Source organism: Pimephales promelas, chromosome 9, assembly GCF_988280905.1.
Source record: "Pimephales promelas chromosome 9, fPimPro1.hap1.1, whole genome shotgun sequence".
In the NCBI taxonomy this organism is placed as follows: domain Eukaryota; kingdom Metazoa; phylum Chordata; class Actinopteri; order Cypriniformes; family Leuciscidae; genus Pimephales; species Pimephales promelas.
The window spans coordinates 17,760,206-17,783,066 of record NC_142777.1 but is presented as its reverse complement, the minus strand read 5'-3'; the positions used below and the strand labels follow the sequence as shown (position 1 = coordinate 17,783,066).

General features: G+C 37.3%; 1 protein-coding gene across 3 annotated transcripts in view; it reads left to right on the top strand.

Moving 5' to 3' along the window:
- Positions 1 to 22,861, top strand: part of htr4 (5-hydroxytryptamine receptor 4) — a 132,006-nt gene that overhangs the window by 68,512 nt on the left and 40,633 nt on the right. For all 3 annotated transcript variants that reach the window (XM_039654406.2, XM_039654408.2, XM_089134809.1), the window contains 2 exons: positions 8,989 to 9,142; positions 13,588 to 14,144. In XM_039654406.2, the coding sequence (XP_039510340.2) occupies positions 8,989 to 9,142; positions 13,588 to 14,144 (711 nt within the window). The remainder of the gene's footprint in view (positions 1 to 8,988; positions 9,143 to 13,587; positions 14,145 to 22,861) is intronic.

Below are 22,861 nucleotides of genomic sequence, written 5' to 3'. Positions count from 1 at the left end.
ACTAAAAGAAACTCTTATTAATGAATTAGTAAGTAATAGCTCACAGATGAAAGTGTTACTAGATACTTCTGTGGGAATTACTAATTATTTGGATTCGTATTATAAAGTGAAGATCATTGGAACTAACTAGTAATTACTCAAGTGTTACTAAAGACATTTTCTAAAAGTATACTAAAGTTCACCAAAAATCTCAAACGGTTGCACAAATCATGACTAGATCATGTAGTAACACTTGAGTCATTACTAGTTCATTCCAATGATCTTCACTTTATAATACGGATCCAAATAATTAGTAAGTAATAGCTCACAGATGAAAGTGTTACTAGATACTTCTGTGGGAATTACTAAGTATTGGGATCCGTATTATAAAGTGAAGATCATTGGAACTAACTAGTAATTACTCAAGTGTTACTACATGATCTAGTCATGATTTGTGCAAACGTTTGAGATTCAGAGCTTGACACAGAGCCTTTGACCTTGCAAGAAATGTCTGTAAGTTGTAAACTGATCTAAGAGCTTTTGTTGTCACAAATGTTTGCACACCTCAGCAGCATACAAGAAAGAGACCCATATGGCACGACAGAAATGAAATGTGGAGTGCCGCACCTGATCAGCCTCAACACGGGGAACAAAAGAGCAACAGGGGAGCTGTCTCGAGGTCTTTCTGCGGCGGTTACAAAATGTTGTACACTCTTGTGCAATTTGACTGCAGTGTCATTAAGCTGATGCATTCCTGTAAGATTTAATTTTAGGTAGTAATCATTTAAATAAAAATACACACTTCAGTATGTCATTTTTATTGGCAAAGCAGCATGAGTGTGATACTTCCGCTTGTATCTCAGCTTCCAGTTTTAATGTAAAGAACTTTGCACTCCTCTGTAGTGCATTTTATATGACAACAATAAAAAGTGTGTTCTCCAAGCATACCTGATACATCACCCTGGTTTACTGCCAGAATCTATAAATGTTTTTGGAATCTATATGGACATCACATGGGCTTTCTATCTAGACTACTAGATCTCCACAAGAGTGAGTGTTTGTATGAGCCACTTTATAAACCCCCTAAAAAATGCAATTCTCTTAAGCAGCTCTGCATTCATATTAGTCCATTTATGAATGAAGCGTCACTTGAAAGAGCCATAGAGAGCAGGAAATGGTCAGCAGAGACATTGGCCTATGAAAACAGAGACATCGGTGGATCTTACTCATGAGCTTATAGTCATTAGAACTGGGTGACTGCTCAATCAGCCCAGAAGTTTGCTTTTCATTTGACTGGAGGTTAATTTCTCCACATCACAGCTTGTCCAATGCCAGCCAAGCTTGGAATTGGATTTTTACGCAGACTTTCAAGATACTATTTCCCCACGTGCCCGACCCTCAGGGAAAAATGTTTGCATGACTGATCATTCATGCATGCTTTGGGAACTGCATATTGTTGGTTCTGATCACAGATTTGTCTGACTGATCAATGTAAAGCCAATGGGCACCATAACGACAGTAGTTCTTGAAATTCAATTTGACTTCTCAGAGGGAAGCCATGCATATCCCTGATGGGCATTTTGCTATAGAAGGGTCGGTGATTCGTGGTGTAGTGTTTTTTTTTAATATTGAAAGGCACACTAACCTTTAAAAGAAAAACTGCATGAATTTTGCTGAAGAACATTGTTTTGGTTGTGCTTCAATCAACTGTACGTGACTGCTAATGACTGTTACTGCTTGTACATTCACTGCTTGGCATAAGAGAAATAACCAGTTTTGATGGAAAGGATCTCAAGCTGACTAGCTGAAGACGTTGCGGTAGCTATACTCATTAATAGACACAGTACTTCCTTGAAAATAAATTCCAGCACAATGCTACAACCATAATGAAATGACCCTTCACAATAGATAATGCTTTACAATGAACTCTGTTAGAAAGCTACTTACTCTATGGCAGTTTATATGTCATATCTAATAAAATGCCTCAGTATCTGTTGAATAATAACGCCATCTCCATATTGCTTTTACAAAATATCAAATCCCGCAGTTCTCGTCATCTCCGAAAACCCAAGTCAATGTTGATACTGGTTTTATTACGAGCTCTGTGGCGTTCTCTTTTTGCTAGACGACTCTGCTCTGTTCAGTATTTTTTTAAACAAGTGATTCCCCAAAGGTTCAAATTTTAGCATGCTCCTTGTCAACATTTCTCGCTCGTTGTGACACACTCCCACACGATACACATGTCAAAGTAGCCAGGAGCACATTTTCTCTATTTACGGATATGAAGAGACACGAACGTGCGAGTGACGTATGCATGCAACTTCCTCTGAAAACCATCCTGTCAGATTTAAAATATAAACACTTATAACAGTGAATTAGGGTCTGACAAAAACGTGTTTTGGAAGAAGGATTGATGGTGTATTCACTCATTATTTAAATTTTGTTAGTTTTGAACGAAGCAAAGTTACATACTGTACCTTAAAGGTTAATATCGACAGCTAGTGATTGAAATGGGTACTGCATGAGCATTATTCCTATATCTGCAAACATATTATGATATTTTTATGCTTTTCTACAGTCTTTGAAAATGTTAACTTTTATATTTTATTACAGATAATCATATTTATGACCAATGAGCAGTTTGACATCATTCACATTTATTGCTAAAGGCATGACATTACATGTAAAATTTTCTGTGAATTTTCCATCAATTTAGCATTTTTGGGCTGTTTGGCTTTTCATCACATATTGTTTCAGACTAGTGGAATTAAAACACCAAAACTACACTTTTAAGTGTTAAATTATTGCACTTTATCTGTTTGCAACTGAGGTTTTTGTTGTGTTCTGGAGTAAATTTAGTTGTGGATTGATAGCCTGTTTTGAAGTGTTGTGTTCTGATGTGTTTTTGAGAACGGTGTATGCTAGTAAACAAGAATGATGAAGATTGCTACTCCTGTTTCATGTGTTTCTCTGCTTAATACATTATTACAGATACCACGGTTTTCCCATTACAATACATATCTTTAAAGCCTGCTTTCTCAAAAGGAGGGTTTTTTTTCATGCACTGAGCGAGAAATCTCCACATTTCAGAAAACCTGTTTGCAGAAGGCTTGCAATTCTTGTAAACAATCAAATGAAGAAGTATGGTGATATTGGTTATATTTTTTTACCTTATTCACATATTAAATAATAAATATTTTACGGAAGCTTGCACCAGTGCAAACCCTCTTTTGCCGTTAAAAAAAAATACTGTCAGGATTTACTAGACACACAATGAAAAATTAGCACTGAAAAGGTGTGGACAGTTATTTTTGTGCCTTGACCTTATTGCATATGCATTTGTAGGAGTTTCCTATTTATGTGAGTGGAGTATTTAAATTAATCATGCATGCAAGTTGATTTACAAAGCCATGTGCGCTCATCAATTTACTGGTGTTTGCACTATTATTCACTGTCCAAAAAAAGCATAAACCAGATGCTAACTGGTAGATTGTGTTGGTCATTATGGAAATGATCCAACTGCATCTGTGTTCCTTAATTTGTGCGTCGTCAGTAGATCACGCGCTGAACTTTCCACCCCCATATGTACTTTTTTGGAATTGCGCTCTCTCACCAATTTGCCCTGTTTAGTAAATCTGGCCCTTATTATGTTGTTCATGATTAAGTATTAAATTTACAGCATTTCAAGACAACTTCTGCTCACGAATTTGAAGACTGCATGAATCATTGAGGGTAAACGTCAAATATGTGACTACGCATTCATTTACGGAGAGCTTACAAACTACTAGCTACGTTCTGCCTTAAGAACTGCAAACTAGCTAGTTAGTTTCAAACTAGCTATAAGTCTCAAAAGGATCTACAGTTTTTGTTGATCCTTTTGTGAACTTTGATTTACACTTGTTGATGCACAGCGGGTCATCTTAAAAGTTCCTTTGGAGCTACTATCTCTGTATAACGGCCGTTGGAGCCCTCTAGTGGAAGGGAATCGTAAGATGGCCGCTCGAACACTTCCGTTGGCTTCACTGCCTAGTGGCAGTTTAGAACGGCATGAGCTATCCAGTCATTATATAGATCAGTGGTGTGGACTTAACATTTCAATTTAAGAAAAAACGTACAAATGGCTGTTGCAACCATACCCTGGATTACCTTAACTGTGTTGTATTACATTTGATCATAACTTTGATCAAAGTAAGATCAGATCTTACTTTGTTGTTGATTATTTATTCTATTTAAAAAAAAAAAGGTAGCTCATTCATTGCCTCGGGCACCATGGAACTCTAATGTTGTCTCAAGCCTGCCTTTTTCTATGGTAAAAATTCAATAAGCTGGTTGAGCAAGTACACAGAGCTGGCTCTGTGACATCCTTCTTTGACAGGGCTGTGGTTGCCATTAGCAGCAATGGACCATGGCTGACAGTCAGCCCGAGTATCACAAGACTTCCAGCCAGAATTTCTTCACAGTATTTCACAGCAGATTATAGGATGTAGTTGTGAAAGGCCGAACAGTAGTACAGTAATTTGTTTATCACTCTTATATCAGCCAGACACACAAATGAAAATATAAAATCCCTAAAGACATCTTGGCCATTTGATGACTTTTATGAGCATCTTGCATATTGTATATTATACAATAAAGCAATTGCTATAATTTTGTCACCTCATTTTAATTAAGTTTCGTTTTATTAACACTGGCTGGAGTAAATGCAGCCAGAACAATGAGAGAACATTAAGCCCATTTGTCTTATTTATACTGTCTCAGTTCAGCTGTTTAGAGAAATGGGAATACTCAAAGATAGTGTAGGGCTTTTATTATGCATCAAATTGATTCAATTCAAAACAGGCACAATATATAACTGAAAAGAAAAGCTAAAAGCTAAGACGTCCTGGGTAAAGTCACAGTAAATTTGAACTTCAATACAATAAAAATGTGGGGGTCTGTAAAATTTTTGGAGGTTTGGAAGAAATTAATTCTTTTATTCACCAAAGCATTAGATTGAATATCAGAATATTAAATCAGAATATTAGAATGATTTCTAAAGGACTGGAACATGGATAACCAATAAATGTTTATATTTAAAGGCTGATATATTGGCTAATACATTTAAATCTAATTTTTATATATCATGCATCCCTAGTATGGAGTAATGATGCTGAAAATTTAGCGTTTGCCATCACAGTAATAAATAATATTTTAAATAGAAAAAATAGTAAAATAGAAATATACTAAATATACTAAAATAGAAAACTGACCCATCCGACATTCTAGAAAATGACATTTAAGTCCAATTCAGAAAGACTCCAGTCCTCAATTACAGCAGAGAGTTATCTGACACTAGCTGGGAATGATTTAAGACTAAGTATGTTTGGTCAGGGCTTCTGCTGACTCACTAACAAATATTTCCCTTTGCTGATTCAAATCTCAAATGGCCCATTTTTTCCACAGAAATTTCCCAAAAAAATGTGAGTCTCATTAAAACACCCCATATAAAGAGTCAATAAACTGCACTGGGATATTATTTGGGGACCTAACGCAGGCATTTTATGTTATGTTGTCAGTTAGACAGAACAGTTGACTCAGAACACCTGTTATGTTTCTTGCAAGGTGAAATCTGTCATTTTTGCACCACCAGCAATGCTAAATGGGATTGCAAAAACAAGATTCTAGAATTTGTAAATGCATTGATGCCAATATAATTCAAATAAAACCCAAACACTTGACATGTAGGGGCAGAGGCCACATTGACAGATTGCACGTCCAGTGGGGTAAAGCGGAGCTTGAAACATGCTGTGGTGAACACATGGCCAGATAAATGGATATAAACAGGAACCTCGACACATGCAGACTGAAGTATTGACACATTTGGTTTAAAGAGAGAGAAACAAGAGAGACCTGTCCCATTTAGTCAAAGGGATTGTAAGTAAAGTCTGTCCTCTATGGCTTTTCCTCAATCCTTTCTCTCACTATTTGAGATACCAGACCTATCCAACCATACATCCTTGACAGCCACAAGGTACAAAATGTTCATCCGAGGTTCATCTCACAATATGCAGTAGATGACAAAGTGTTAGATTTAGAACGAAATGGGAAGTGAAGGGTGAAAGGTTGGGCAAGGGGTTGGGCATTTGGCCCTTTAGGGACATGGTCCTTAAATCTTCAGTTTTTCGATAAGTCAAAGATGGTTTCAATCAAAACAAAAATAGTTTACCTTTTGAGCTTTTTGTGTTAGTAGTTGATAGCCACATAGCAAAACCTGGTAGATACTTTGAGGGCTTGTACTGTGCAGTTACACTTTTATCATCAATTTTATTTTTATTCACAGTGACACCTTTGCAAGGTCATTCTGTCTCGCATGTTAAATCTATTAAAGGTCAAGGTTTTATTTACCTTTCACATATTTTTTTTTTTCCTCTGAATCCGGGCCCATTCGAAATCAAGGATAAATATCTGAATGGCTTTAAATGTAGTCACGCAATGCTGACATTGTTAACATTAACACTTTGAGAACAAAGTATATTTGCACTTATGATAAACGATCGTTAGATTTAATTAGCACGATTTACTGGAATGCTTTTTTCAGTTAGTTAAACAGAAGAACAAAAGTGGATGTTACTTATAAAACATAGAATCTGGTCTCTCGACTGAGGTCTTTGAGACCATTCTCCATTCTAGAGCCCCTTCCACAGGAAGACTGTATGCATTGAAATGGAAATTATTCTCCACCTGGTGTGGCGAACATTATTTAGATCCTGTTAACTGCCCTGTTGGTTAAGTTCTCGATTTTTTTGCAAGACCGTTTCTCGGCTAGACCGTTTCTTTGCTCCTTCCACCCTAAAGGTTTAAATGGTGGCTATATCTGCCTACCACACCCCTATGGGAGGGGGCGTATTTCTTTTCTGAGAGATCCTCTTATTACTTGTTTTCTCCATGGTACAATGAGGTTTAGACCTGCACTGCACTCTAGAACACTGGCCTGGGATTTAGCTATTGTACTTGAAAGTCTGGCTTTGACTCCCTTTTGAGCCCATTGACGAGGTTTCAGAAAAAATCCTCATTCTAAAGACTCTTTTCTCCTTGCTATTTCTTCTATCAAAGGAATTGGAGATCTACATGCCCTGTTGGTTGCTCCCTCATTTCTGGAATTTGCACCTGGTATGGTGAAAGCATTTCTATACCCTAGACCAAGTTATACTCTTAAGGGCCCAGTTAATGTTGGGGGCCCTATAGTGCTGCAGGTCTTTTATCTTCCACATTTTAACACCCCAGTTTAGGAACGACTGAACCTGTTATGTACGGTTCGGGCATTAGATTCCTACGTTCACAGAACTGTTCTGTGGCGTAAGTCTGAACAATTAGTTGTCTGCTTTGGGTCATTAAGAAAAAGAGGGTGCCATGCATCTAAACAGGTCATGAGCAAATGGATAGTCGAGGCTATATCATTGGCTTATGAAGCGGCCGTACAGCCTTCACCTATGGCTTTTCGGGCCCATTCTACCAGGAGTATGGCGGCCTCTACAGCCTTTATTTCGGGTGTTTCCCTTCTTGATATTTGTAGTGCGGCAGGAATGTCCTCTCCGCATACATTTGTCCGATTTTATGACCTTGACCTCTCCACTACAGGGACGAGGTTGCTTGCTTCTTAGTGTGCGCAAGGACTTCACACAGAATGGGCATTTGTCACTATGGCGTAGTGGGTATGGGGTTCCCACCGCATCTCAACGCAGCTCGAAGTTCCCTTGAAAGGGAACGTCTCAGGTTACGTATGTAACCCTGGTTCCCCGAGAGGGAACGAGATGCTGCGTTTTTCTGCCATACTTCCTGCATGCCCTGATCGACTTGTTTTTTCAGAAGCTGGCGCGGTCTGATTTCAAGGGTGCTTTATAGTTTCCTGGTCTATGACGTCACCCGCCTTGACGTTTCGGGCTTCCATTGGACTGATTTTACATGTGCTTCACGACGTCACGCAGGGCGTTCCCACCGCGTCTCAAACGCAGCGTCTCGTTCCCTCTCAGGGAACCAGGGTTACATACGTAACCTGAGACGTTTTCAATATTGATAATAATAATATATATATATATATATATATATTATATAATATATATAATAATATTATAATAAAATAATAATGTTTTCTGAAGGATCATGTGACCCTAAAGACTGGAGTAACGATGCTGATAATACAAATTTGCATCCGAGGAATAAATTACATTTCAAAAGATATTAAGATAGAAAATAGTTATTTTAAATTGTGAAAATATTTTACAATATTACAGTTTTACTGTATTTTTGATTGAATGCACCGTTCTCCAAGAGATATCTTTCAAAAACATTTTAAAAATCTTACCAAACCCAAATTTTTTAATGGTAGTTTGTCTTTAATCTATAAATATTGGTTTACAACTGTTTCACAGTGTTGTTGTTTGGGCCAAATGGATTTCTATACAGGTCTGGCTGTGTTGATTTCTCTTTGGTACCTCAGAATACTAATGGTTTCGACAGTGTCATTTAACCAACAACCTTGAGCTGGGTAGACCGGCAGATCAGAAAGGTTAAGAAGCTATAGCCGGTTGACGGAATCTGTTTTCCAGATGCTTGGTAGGTTGACATTTTGTCAGTCAGGGGCACTGCAGGTCATCATCATTCAGGTTTTTCAAGGTTGATGTTTTTCACCAACACATCGTAATACTTTTCAGCACCACATTAATGTACAATTATTTTGTATACGAAGAGTTCAGATGCAAAAGCCTCTAAGTGCCGTTTGAAATTTTCTTCTAGAATGATAATTTTTATCAAGCTTGTATATTTAAGTTCAGTAATTTCACTTAAATTGCAATGAAGATTAATTGTAATTTAAGTGAAATTACTGAACTTAAATTTACAAGCTTGATAAAAATTATCATTCTAGAAGAAAATTTCAAATGGCACTTAGAGGCTTTTGCATCTGAACTCTTCATTAATGGGTGGCCAAATGAAGAATATTCAATATATTGTTTATTTCACCCTTCCTTACAGGTACTATGCCATCTGTTGCCAGCCTCTGGTCTACAGGAATAAGATGACACCACTGAGAGTGACTTTAATGATCGGAGGATGCTGGATAATCCCAACCGTTATTTCCTTCTTACCCATAATGCAAGGCTGGAACAGTATTGGAATAAATGATTTGGTGAGTCACAACCGTCAGATGGTAGTTTGTGCTGATAAGGTGTGTGACAGCAGTCTGACTTTGATTCTTGTAATGATGTTTCTTTCATTTTCTCTCACCTTGCAATCAAGTGTGGATTATAAAAATGCTTTATAACAAATCCAGGGAGAGATGAGAGAAACTTGCAATGCATGTAAAGTCATTTTCAGCCATCTTCTCCGCTCTATATGCAGTTTTCAAAAGGCAATTATTCATCCATAGAACCCAAGCCACTGTAAATGTTTCTAGGAAAGCAATTGAGGTACGTAGGGGCTCTCATAAAGATCAGCTTTGAGGGTTGGGATGATTGAGGAGAAAATGAAATGCCACAGTCTCAGGTAGGGAACTTACTTTCCAGTAAACAAACAAAAACGGTCCTGCCTGATGCACCATAATTAAATTCATGCTAGAGAAAGGAAATGTCACGCGGAAAGTAATTATCTCTGGTTTTCATGTGCATGTTGTAAATGTAATGTTTCATGAGATTCATGTGACACCATTTCTATTTTACTTTGCCATTTTCGGTCTTTGGAAACAGCTGAGTTGTTTTCTCTGCCCACATTTATTGGATAATATTTGTGTATTTATTTTAGCTTCCTTCAAACTGCATGTTTAATGAGGAAAAAAATCTAAAAGAATGAATGAATGCTTTCTCTTTAAAGTAAACACTTGGCATTCTGCAGTCTGGAGTATCTTGGGTTATTTCAGACACTACATTAATAGCTACCTATACTTGACATTTTCACAGAAGCTTCCCATTCCGCCAAAAGCTCTTCTCAAAGGAACTAATTAGCAGTTTGATATTGAATACCAATGATGGCACGGGCCAAAGTCCATCTTATTCTGAAAAAGAAAAAAGCAGTCTGACACTGATGTGAAATTTGTTTGCGGTTCATGGGAGAAAAATGTACTGACGTTTCTCATTATTAATGATTGGGTTGGTGTTGGGTTTATGGTTTGGAGAGCAGATTTATGTGAGGAGCAGGCAGGAAAGAGGCTTAAATGAACAGTGATTAATGTTTATTCTTATCATATCACTTCCTTCTGTGGATCTAATCAATAATAGGCTGTTTGTAAACAGTATAAATCTGTATGCATGAGTATATGATTCTCACAAACCATCAGATTTGAAAAAATCTGTGTTAATTACTCCCATCAAGCTCTCTTCAACTACAATATCTAGCCATTTAATCTTAGATGTTGTTGATATTAATTGTGGGGTTAAGAATGTTTATAATGTATGTCACTAATTGCACTTTACTTAAAGCAAATAACATTTCTAATTGGAACATGGCTTCATAAAATCTGAAATGGTTTTCTGTAACTTTTAAAGGACTTTAATGACCAAAAAACAGGAATATGTGTGTATGTATTCTACCAATCAAAAGTTTGTGGTGAAAAAGATTTTTTTAAATGTTTTTGACTTGAGTTTCTTATTCTCGCTTCATTTATTTGATCAAAAATACATTACAATAGTAATATTGTAAAATATTATTACAATTTTAAATAACTGGCTTCTATTTGAATATATTTTAAAATGTAGTTTTGAAATACAGTAACAATGTGATTTCACTGTGATGGAAAAGCTTCAGTGTCACATAATCCTTCAGAAATCATTTTTAATACGCTGATTTGGTTATTTGGTTTCTTGTTATTATCAATGTTGAAAACCGTTTTGCTGATTGGTATTTAGTGGAAATCAAGATGTTTGTTTTTCCAGAATGCTTTGATAAATAGTTTGAAATAACAGCATGTATTACTATATATATATATATATATGAAGAGTTCAGATGCAAAAGCCTCTAAGTGCCATTTGAAATTTTCTTCTAGAATGATCATTTTTATCAAGCTTGTATATTTAAGTTCAGTGATTTCACTTAAATGGCAATGATAATTACCTATTAATTGTTATTGAAGTGAAATTACTGAACTTAAATATACAAGTTTGATAAAAAATGATCATTAAAGAAGAAAATTTCAAATGGCATTTAGAGGCTTTTGCATCTGAACTCTTCATATATATATATATATATATATATATTGTGTAATTATATTTTAAATATTAACTTTAACTTTACTTTATCAATTTATTGCATCCTTGCTTAATAAAAGTATAAATTACTTACCCCAAACTTTTGCTAAATTACTGTCATAAAACAAACAAATTGACACAAGCTGCGGCTTTTAAACAGCACACTCTTTATACATTTACATTACAGTTTAGCAGACTTTTTTATCCAAAGTGATATTACACATGAGGAGAGCAATAGCACCAACAACAGGGCAACAATACACAAGTACTGTGTCCAGTCCCAGATATTCCAGCACAGTAGGGGTAGCAACTTATTTGTTTGTTTATTTGTTTATTTGTTTATTTATTTTCTGGATAGAACAAGAGCTTGGATAATAATTTGTGTAGGATGCTCCAAAAGGGAAAGGCCTGATTTTCCTAGTGTTGTATAATAAGGCATATCTGCAGAACCGGGCAGTTCTAGCAATGTGGTCTGTGAAGTTCAACTGTTCATCAATCACAAATCAGCTGCCCTGGATGGAGTAAAGGTTGACAAACCTACCTGAATTGAGAAGTTGTGCTGGTTGTGTTTTTAAGTGAAGTTGGTGGTCTTCCATTTAGCAAGATATATATATATCAGGCAGGCTGATGTTTTGACTTAGACACCTCACGCGTCCACGGACTTACTTGAGAGTTAAGACTTGGACTATTGGAAAGCGGTTCCTGAGATTCCCTTTATCTTAGACAAGGAGGATCGTCAAGCTGCATATAGCCAGAAACATGAGTACTGAGGATTTGGAAGCTGTTATTGCCAGTCTTAGAGCTTCAATAACCAAGAGCAGGGCAGTGTTAGTTGAGTGGCTACTGGTTGTTGTCCAGGAGGTTGAAAAAAAGTTATTATTTTTCTAGATGTGCTATATTTAGAGTGGGCTTAAGCAGTGGGGTTAACCGCGCCTGCTTATAAGATGTGGGAAAGGTACCAGTGTGAAGAGAGGTGTTGATGATGTGAGTGAGTGCAGGTACAACTGAAGGAGAAATGGCTTGAAGGAGATGAGTACAGTAAGTATAGGATCGAGCAGACAGGTAGTAGGGTGATTGGAAAGGATGAGTTTGGAGTCTTCTGCCTCCGAGAGCAGAGAGAAAGAGGGGAGAATGTGTGTGTCAGCTGTTAAGATATGCATGTTGAATTGCACGGTTAGTGTCAAGTGATGAGAGCTGATTAGGGGGAGGAAGTGTGGATGAGACCAAAGAGGATAGGCAGGAGGGTGAGAGTGAGCGTAGGTTTTGCCGAAAGGTGACCTGTGAAGAAGTGTGTGTTGGTTTCTGAGCTAGTTTCTGGAGTGACCAATCATATGGTCAGTGGAGCAGTAACGCATATAAATAAGGTCCAATTGGGGTAAAACAAGGCAAGCAGAGTGTGGAAATCAACAGCCTGAGGTTTTTCTAGGTGGATGTTAAAGTCTCCAAGAACTACCAGAGGAGTACCATCCTTAGGGAGGGATGAGAGTAACACATCCAACTCCTCCAAGAAATTGCCTTGCTGACCTGGGGTTTAATTTAATTAGGTGAATGTCACTCCCCAAAATATTTATATTTGGCCATAAAGATGAAATTCAAATGTAATTATGGCTAAGGGTCAAAAGTCATCACTCCTGACGATTTGAATGTTTTTTGAATCATGATCACACCCTGAAAGGTTAATATGACTTTTAAAAATATGTCCACTCCAAAGGACATCATGCATCAGATGGTGAATTTAATTATTGGGGAGAGTAATTCATTTACCAGTTACAAACTTAATATACCTGATGTAGTGCTGTACATCATAGTATTTGAATGTCAGGCTTGTTTCATTAATATGAAGAGGTGAGAGTCTCTAAATAGTGTATTAAAGACTCATGCCCTCTAGCTAAGTTCTCATCCACATCTAGAGGTCCTTGTGTTTTACCAGAAGAAGTATTAGCCACCTCTGCTCTATAAAGGTCTCCTCAAATGACTGTTCCCTGAAGCCAAAGACATGCAGGGCCCAACCTATTGGTAACGGTAAATAATGAATGGACACAAAGGGAACGCTAGAAACCTAGTAAAAGAATTTTCTTAACTCTTAAGGAAGTGTGTTACCCCTGATAGCGTCTGTTGAAATTGGTCGATGCTTGTTTTCGCTGATTGAACATTGAATTGGAATTGGTCTTGGAACTTCTTCATTGGCATCTATAGTTCCATGAAGAATCTTTAACATCCATGTTAACTTTCCATTGCACGGGAGGTTTCTACTTTATAGTGGAAAATTTGTTTTAAAGGTTGTTCAGAAAACCAAAAATCATCAGTGTGAAAAAAACCCTTTTGGAACCTGTAATTTTTAGTGTACATTATTTTGTGTTTGCGTAAGCTGAATATGTTAACATCTTTTTGACAGATAGAGAAGCGGAAGTTCTCCGGCAACTCCACGGTGTGTGTGTTCATGGTGAACAAGCCATACGCTCTGACCTGCTCAGTCGTGGCCTTCTACGTACCGCTCATCCTGATGGTGCTGGCGTATCAACGCATTTACGTCACGGCGCGGGCACATGCCCGACAGATCAGTATGCTGCAGCGGGCCGGAGGAGCGGCGAACGCAAACAGCGCAGACCACCAACGCAACCACCGCATGCGTACCGAGACCAAGGCGGCCAAGACTCTGTGTATCATCATGGGCTGCTTCTGCCTGTGCTGGGCCCCTTTCTTCATCACGAACGTGGTGGACCCCTTCATAGATTACAGTGTTCCTGAGCAACTGTGGGCGGCCTGCCTCTGGCTGGGCTACATCAACTCCATGCTCAACCCCATCCTCTACGCCTTCCTCAACAAGTCCTTCCGTCGTGCCTTCCTTATCATTCTCTGCTGCGGACACAAGCGCTACCGCCGACCTTCACTGATAGGCCCTGGAACGACTTGCACGGCCACGCAGATCAACGGCTCTACACACGTCCTGAAGTAAGTGAGACAAGAATTATATTTCCCTCGTTCTCTCTTTTTTTAAGGTGGCTCGGGTAACGTGTATTTTGTGTTGATACAATAACGTAGACAAGAAAAAAAAGTAGTCAACTCAGAGAAAATTTTACCAAAATGAATGCATATAACATGATGAAATATTGACTAAATTTAAGTTTGAAATTGTTGTTGCCCTATCTATGGGAGATCTACTTTGTAAATGCATGTTATTGATAATATTGTAAACCGTTGGTCAAGGACTATGTTTCTTTTTTTGGAAATGTTTATTACTGTTTAATCAAAAGGTCAATCATTTTGTGAAAATGACTGACTTCTCTCTGTTGACTTCTCCAATTATTTAGTTTGCGGATAGATGATGCTTTAGAAACAAAACTCAGGTTCGGACCAAGCAATCAAAGTGTGAAATCACGCTTAAAGGTGTTAATTTTCTGTAAAGAAGACTTTCAGATTGATTCATTTGCATATACTACTTCTTTTCATTGGTTGCTTGGTGTATTGGCTTGTATTTGCCTTTTGGTGGTCATTTGTATACGTTCTTGGAGCAACATACAGCAAAGAATAAGTCCATGGCTTGCTGTGTATACCTTTCACATTCACTGTCAGGTGTAGTTTTCCACTACTTCATCAGGCATTTCTAGTTTGCTCACCTCTTGACCTAACAACATTTACTCAGAAAACAGCACAGCATGAACATCTGTATATTGTCATGGAAACAAAAACCTGAGCTTTGGTCATCTCAGTTAGACTGCACCTTTGCTAGAGCTCTTAAAACTCTTGCTCCCCATCTGCTTTATTTTTAAACTATACTCAGAAACATTGTGACAGAGAAGAGTTATTGTTTCACAAATAAAGAGCCTTTCTGTCCTGCAATATGTTGGCGTAAAACTAAGAAATATTGTCTTTCCCGCTTCAAGTGTTGTTCATCCATTTACTTTATCACAAAACTTCATTTTGTCTCTTAAAAAATGCTGTTTTATGCAGTTATCCAATATGTCTTATAGGAGTTGTATATTATTTAAAAAAATATTTGTATTTTGCAGGGGTCCATTTCATAGCTGCTGCTGTGCTTTTAATGAACTAATAAGTGGTTCTGCTGTTATGATAATAGTGTTTATGCTATTGGGTTTTACTTGGCAGGAATGATGTGTAAATTTGGTCATTTTAACGAGGGTACAAGATCTGTTGGAACTTGCACTTTATAAAAAAAAATTCACACACTCTCAGAAAAGAAAAGGTACAAAATGTGTCACTGGGTCAGTATCCTTTTAATAGGTACTAGTTGTGGCTTTTGCACTGGGTAGTTATCATAGGGTGGTTATCATAGAACTAATAGTTCCCCTAGGAACGTTCCCTTTCGAGGGAACTCGAACTGCATAGAATGACACTTTGGGGGAACGCCCCTCAGTGGCTTATTCAACCAGCGGCATGGTGTCCTCTAGAGCCCTCCTCTCGGGGGCTCCGATCCAGGAGGTCTGCGATGCAGCAGGATGGGCCACCCCCCACACCTTTATTAGGTTTTATAGTCTGGACATTCCATCTATGCCTGGCACTCTTGTGCTCTCATCCTAAATGTGCCTGTGAGCAGCTTCACACTAGGACAGCAGGGAGCGTTGTGGCATAGTGGGTACTCGTTCCCCCAAAGTGTCATTCGAAGCAGTTCAAGTACCCTCGAAAGGGAAAGTCTCGGGTTACAACTGTAACCCTTGTTCCCTGAGAAAGGGAACAAGAACTGCGTCCCTTCGCCATGCCTGGGAGCACTTGCTTCATCACAGAAGCTAACACTGTTGTGTGCCGGCTCCCCTTTGTAGCATCCACATATGCCATCATTACGCGAAACTAATCAAGATTGGCTTAGTTTCATTCATGCTTCAGAGGCGCTACACTGAGGGGCGTTCCCCCAAAGTGTCTTTCAAAACGGTTCTCGTTCCCTTTCTCAGGGAACAAGGGTTACAGTCGTAACCCGAGATTTTTTCCCTGGCTGCCTTTGCACCACCTGTAGGAACTCTTAAGTGACGTAAGTTATGTAAATTTTATTTTGATGGTGCGGTAGACATTTATTTTGAAGGTGCTGAGAATCCCTGAGCCTGAACACACAGCTCTCCCATTCTCTGTCTTCATTAATATACAACTTATTTAACAGTCCTTTCTAATATGTTATTAGATAGAACTGTTAAACAGAGAAAGTAGACGGTATATGAAAAATTATTAGCATTTGCCATATTGTTGATACCCAATGTTGCTAGCTCACAAGAAACACCTTGGACCCCAGAGGGTTAAAGGTTGAGAGGTCTATTTATCACTGTTTTCCATGTTCGTGGAGTTAGTTTGTGGTGTAAATATATAGGCTATAATCTGTGTGTACACAGCTTTTTTTTTTTAAGTGCTGGTGTTTTGCGTGCATTCGGCTAATCAGCATACACTAACATCACTGGTAGTTCCTATAGCACTGGTTTAAGCCCTACTCTGGGAAAGGCTCTCAGGATCTCGTTTAGGTACTTACATTATGTTTTCATAATTCAACAAACTGTTTTATCTCAAAGGCTAAAGGACTATTTGATCTGTCATGATTTGACCCTTTAAACTTTCCTGTAACATACATTAGGTTACAATGTCGGTAGCATGTTGGTGGTGATGAGATGAGAGGAGCGAAAGATGCTCTTCGCTGTAAGGGGTCTGTGGAGGGGCACTCCCTCTGGCTCTAACCACAATGTTGCATGTCATTTTTGATACAGAAAAGATTAAAGATTTAAGACAGCTGGCCAAATCTCTCAAGGGAAATCTAGAATGCAAGGATGTAACTTGTTATTAATGCAACCAGACATTATGAAAGATGTACAATATGCTGAATGAAGGCCATAAATAAAATGGATTCATTAATATGATGTAACTTATTGTGTTGTTGAGAAGCATATAGTCGTATGGGAGCAACTGACCCTTTTTCATTTCAAATATATATATATATTTTTTTCCTATGAGTAAAGATGATATTTTACAGCAGACCAGAGCAGTGACATAAATATATATTTTCTTTCAAGTAAAATGTACAAAATGACATAAGGCTATTTTGCATATTGGGTCACTGTGATTTTGCCTAGTAAGATCATTGAACATCATTCCTGTCTGAAAATGCTGTCCTAACCATATCCCTATCCTTAAACCTAATCCTACCCATAACCTATCTCTAAAATTAGAGGAAAATGATTGTTGAATAACACTGATTTGTAGATGCACCTAACCCTGGTTGAACCTAACTTGTAAACTTGTCCCTTAAATGATCTGATTGGTTGATTGGAATGGTGGTCCTTGGTGAAATCATGTTCACCTGCATGTGCTCTTTAGTCCTTCATTGTAGCCAGTAGAATATGAACTTCCAGGTTAAAATGTGATGCTCACATTCATTTACATGTATTTAAATGCTCACAAAGATCTATTATTGGATGATGGTTCAAATGAGTTTCGTTCCGCTTTTGGTGCATAAACATTATCGAACATTTATCGACCTCTTGATATCGTTTTATCGAGAAAAATTATACCGCGATAATTATCGTTATCGTTTTATCACCAAGCCCTAATTTAAATTTGTATCTGAATTTTGCAATGCAGCACTTGAACCTTATTTAGAAGTTTGTTTCCACCACAAAATAAAAACAGAATTAACAGATAATTTGCAACTTTTCACTTCTTTTCATCAACTTTTTTCTCCCAATTGTGCATTTATATTGTGCAATTCTGACTTCATAACTCACAATTTAGACTTTTTTTCTCACAATTGTGTGTTTGTATTGGACAATTCTGACTTTAAAACTCGCAATTCTTGCACTTTAAGGGAATAAAAGTCAGAATTGCGAGATGCAAACTCGCAATTGTAAGACCAATTTTTATTTTTATTTTTTTTATTCTGTGACGGAAACAAGCTTCCATATTAAGTCACAACTCAAAGCAGTGAAAATAAAGCAAAAAACAATACTGTAATCAATAATAGATGAAAAATAGAATCAATAATCTAAAATGATTTATTCTTTCAATAATTTATATAGTTTGCCAATTTTGAGTGCTTTTATGCATGTTTTTGGTTACATTTAGTGGTAGGTCTGCTAGGAAGAGGACAAATGAAAATATTCTGATACTCTTTCAGCAGGTTTCCATAAAGATCGCTGCGGCTCTGTTTGTCGTTTCTCTTATAATTCATTTCCTGCAAAATATGAAACAGAGTGGTCCAAGTCCTCAGGGCCAAAGTTTAATTTGAAGCTATTTCAGCTTTGCCTTCTCCTTACAGTTCTGACTGTTTCTTGCCATCATGGTAATAATGAGCACACTGTGAATATTGGTGTCCTGTCACTTCTCATTCTAATAATATGTTGCAAGTCTTTTAAATCACCTCATCAAAAGATATCTGTGGATTTTGTTTCCATAGAGACTCCAATGGATTACCTCCATTTATACAATGTCTTTATGTTTGGCCATCTCACACTACACTTTACCGTAGGGAGGTAGCCTTAATGCATTTGTTAATCTATCCTTTAGTTTCTGCATTTTAAACAGGACAAGTGAAATGAAAGTTGTTCTTCCGAAAACTGACAAGATACATGTTTCATATTTCATTTAAATTAATTATGCTTTTTTAAGTTTTTATTTGTATTTTGTATTTTTATTTGTATTTTATTTGTATTTTGATTTTCATTACAATTAAGTGCAATTCTGTATGTAATTTGTATTAGTCCACTCTAATGTATAAAAAAAAAGAATGATAATGGTAACAATGCAAGCATGTTCTAATGCCTGAATTAATACTTATTTCAACATGAACTTATAATAAGCTGACGCTTTTATCCAAATCGACTTAAAAATTGCTATATATGTCAGAGGTCGCACGCCTAGGGGTTAGGTGTGTTGCTCAGGGACACATTGGTGCCTCACAGTGGATTTGAACCCCGGTAAAGCTTCTTCATTGGCATCTATAGATTGGCATCAAAACAATATCTTACATGATCACCCTGAACTTTTATGCACCATACAGTATTATTTGTTGTACTGCATTTAAATGCTGATTTTATCATGAGAAAAAAAATTATCTGTCACTCCTACAGTGATGATAATTATTTTGGGGTAAAAAGCCTAATAATTTGGCAGAACTCAAAAAAGTTGGGTCAATCATTTTTTTTTTATTATTATTATTTTAATTATTATTTAACAAACTCTAAATTTACTAAGTTCAGTTTTATATAATCGGTTATTGAGTTCCCTTATCTTTCTATAAAGTACAATGAGTAATATTTGAGTGATACAATATTTGAGTGAAATAAACTAATTTCATTCAGTTCATTTCATCGTTCAGGTTTACAGTGTATGTCCAGAAAAGCCATTTGTTATTTCCCTTATCTGTGACACCTAGTTGGACGTGGTCAGAATAATGGGTTTTGTCAGTGTCCAATGCCCTTTCTGCTTCAGGTATCTCAGTGCCTACTCAAACCTAATGATTCATGGGAATGAGACACACTGCACTATCAACAGTGTTGGGCCTTATAGGGACAGCAATTACAGAGTGGCATGTCACTGTCATTTCCATATCACTGACCTTATGTCCCAATTTACTGCTATTTTTTTCTCCTTGTCTTTTTTTATTCTTTTTTTATTTGTATTATTATTATTTATTTTTGCATTCTCAGCTTTGGTGCAAGCACTTAAACAAATATGTGGTATTAGTATACATAATATCACTTAAATGATTCACCATGCTGTTATTAAACTACAAATTAATCAAAAATACATTTTTGAGGGAGAAATACATATATTTGGATTACTTGTTCATCAAATTCATCTTCATGTGTAAGCAGCTGTGCTTCAGTTGCTTCATCAGCTACAAACAATGCAAACAGGATGTTTGCTTTAACTGGTGGAGACTGCTGGTGCGTGTGAGACTTGTGAGCTTAACAGCTTTTATTCTTCCCCAAACGAGTCCAAACGTCATCTATTATGGTTATATGCAGAATGCATTTGTGCACCTTTGACTAAACAATTAAATCAGTCGAACTAATAGATAGAGCAATTTTTTCATACTTAACTAATACAGCTAGCAGGAATGTTTCCCTGTTCACTGTCAATGCTAAACCCAAGAATTGAATATAGCCTTCCAGACCTCCACAGTATACAAACAAACAAACAAGATCAGAGACACTGGTTGTTCACCCAGCTTGAACAATGAACCCACAGATGTTTGAAAGCCTTCAAAGGCCTCTCCACCACAGAAGTTGTTGTCTAAATATGTCCCACTGAAAACGGGTCCAGATCGGGCTGTGTAAATGACTGTAACAGCTCTTCAGTATGTCCTACCGCTCTTTGTTTTTCACAGCCTTTTGGAAACCTGCCCGGAACATAAATCGTGGAACTGTTTCCAAATGGTGGGGCTGTCAACATGTTAATCTGGCTGATAAACATTGGAGTGAAGTATGTTGGGATCTCAGTGGCTCTGCCGGAGACGCTGGAGGCAGGAGCTGTGGGACTGGCAAATGAGTTTAGGGATCCATGCAGATTACAGTTTTATTCGCTTTAGTAATATTTTCACAAGGTGTACATTTTCAAAACTCTTCACACTTGAAAAATCCAATCTGATCACACTTGTAACGCAGCTAGTCATTCTTTCAAAACCTGATGTTATGCTTTTTGTCAGTCTCCCGTTTTCAGTCCACATAATCTCTGATTCTAACACAAGATTATTGTAATATGAAATGTAATGAGAACGTTTGGTTTAATCCCCGAAACACAACAGTATGATCTTCTTTCAGTTTAGTCTTTTTAACAATCAGTTCATCCAACAGAAAAAAAGAAGCCTTAGAAGTGCTGAAATGAATATGCTACAGTACTATAAAAGACAGTTTTCACATTAGGTAATACATTTACTTTACTCTACATTTAGAATTATAATTTACAAAATATTCATGTGTAATCAAGAGAAGGATCAATGAAGACATCCTCTACAATCATTTGGGAAAATTTCTTTTTTATTTTCAAATATAATTGTAACATAGGTATACTGTCTATAATGAAATGTAACTAAATGAGAACAAAACATAACATTTAATGCACACATTACATTAATTTGGATCAAGCCTGTCTTGAGCATTTGGCCATAGATTCTCGTCCACATCACAGTGAATGTTATTATTGTACGTGCACCTTGGGAAAAACCTTTTTAGTGACGAATCCATGCTTGAAATTGGTCTACACTGATGTGTCACATCCATCATCCATGGCCTGAAGGTACGGTGGTATGCTCAAGGGGTTGCCGATCATAGACCTTCCACCTCCATGCTGAAAAAAAAATCATCAATAGGGTTGAGTAAAGGAGAGTAATGAGGCAGGTAGAGGGTCATGAATCGGGGATTGGCCTGAAACCATGCTTGAACTACCTCTGCGTGGTGGAACCTGACATTGTCCCACACAATTACATTGGCCACCCCTTCACCTTGACAGGCTGGTTCAATTTCACTGAGAAACACAATTAAATGTGCAGCATTATAGGAGGCAAGTAATGGCCTACATGCTACGACACCATCTTCAGAGATAGCTGCGCACATGGAGATGTTTCCTCCTCATTGTCCAGGCACTTGGACAGTGGCCAAGTCTAGTAGCCAAGTGGCCAAGGCTAAAAGCCTACTAGCCGAGACCCCTTCTTTATGTGTACAGATCTGACGTAATAACTCAATGTAGCCTACTAGCCGAGACTCTTCTTTATGTGTACTGATGTGATGTAATGACTCAATATAGTCTTCTAGCCGAGACTCTTCTTTATGTGTACAGATGTGGCGTAATAACTCAATATAGCCTACTAGCCGTGACTCTTCTTTATGTGTACTGATGTGACGTAATGACTCAATATAGTCTACTAGCCGAGACTCTTCTTTATGTGTACAGATGTGGCGTAATAACTCAATATAGTCTTCTAGCCGTGACTCTTCTTTATGTGTACAGATGTGGCGTAATAACTCAATATAGTCTTCTAGCCGTGACTCTTCTTTATGTGTACAGATGTGATGTAATGACTCAATATAGTCTACTAGCCGTGACTCTTCTTTATGTGTACTGATGTGATGTAATGACTCAATATACACTGTAAATGATTTCTGTTGTTTTCACAGGATTATACTGTTTTTCTCAACAGTTTCTTACTGTATAATCTATGTACAGTAAGTTACAGTAGATTTAGTTGTTTTCACAGTATTAAATTGTTTTTTCAACAGTTATGTACTGTGCACACAGTTGACAGTATGTTACTGTAGAATTTCAATGCATTCTGGGAAATTATCAGTTACTGTTAATCTAAATACAGCAGTGCAATGACCGCGAAAAACACCACACACAGTTCCACGGGTAAAATTGCTAGCCTACTAATGTTATTCTTACATTTAAAATAAAAATGTAGCACTGGTTGACCATTAACAGTCATAATTTATGACATAATTTATGTCAGTGGGGACTTTGGAAGAGTTTCTCTGTCGTGTCAGTGGTGCTGCTGTCTTTTCTGCCGACCTGCAACTTCTTCATCTGGTAAGTAATAATTCTTATAATGTGTATGCATACGGATTCTAGCTAATAACTTTAAAGTTATTTAGCTGACCACGATTTCTATATTCAATTTAATCTATTCTAGACATTTTAATATAATATGATAGGCTACTCTTCAATGTAGCCATTTGGGATGT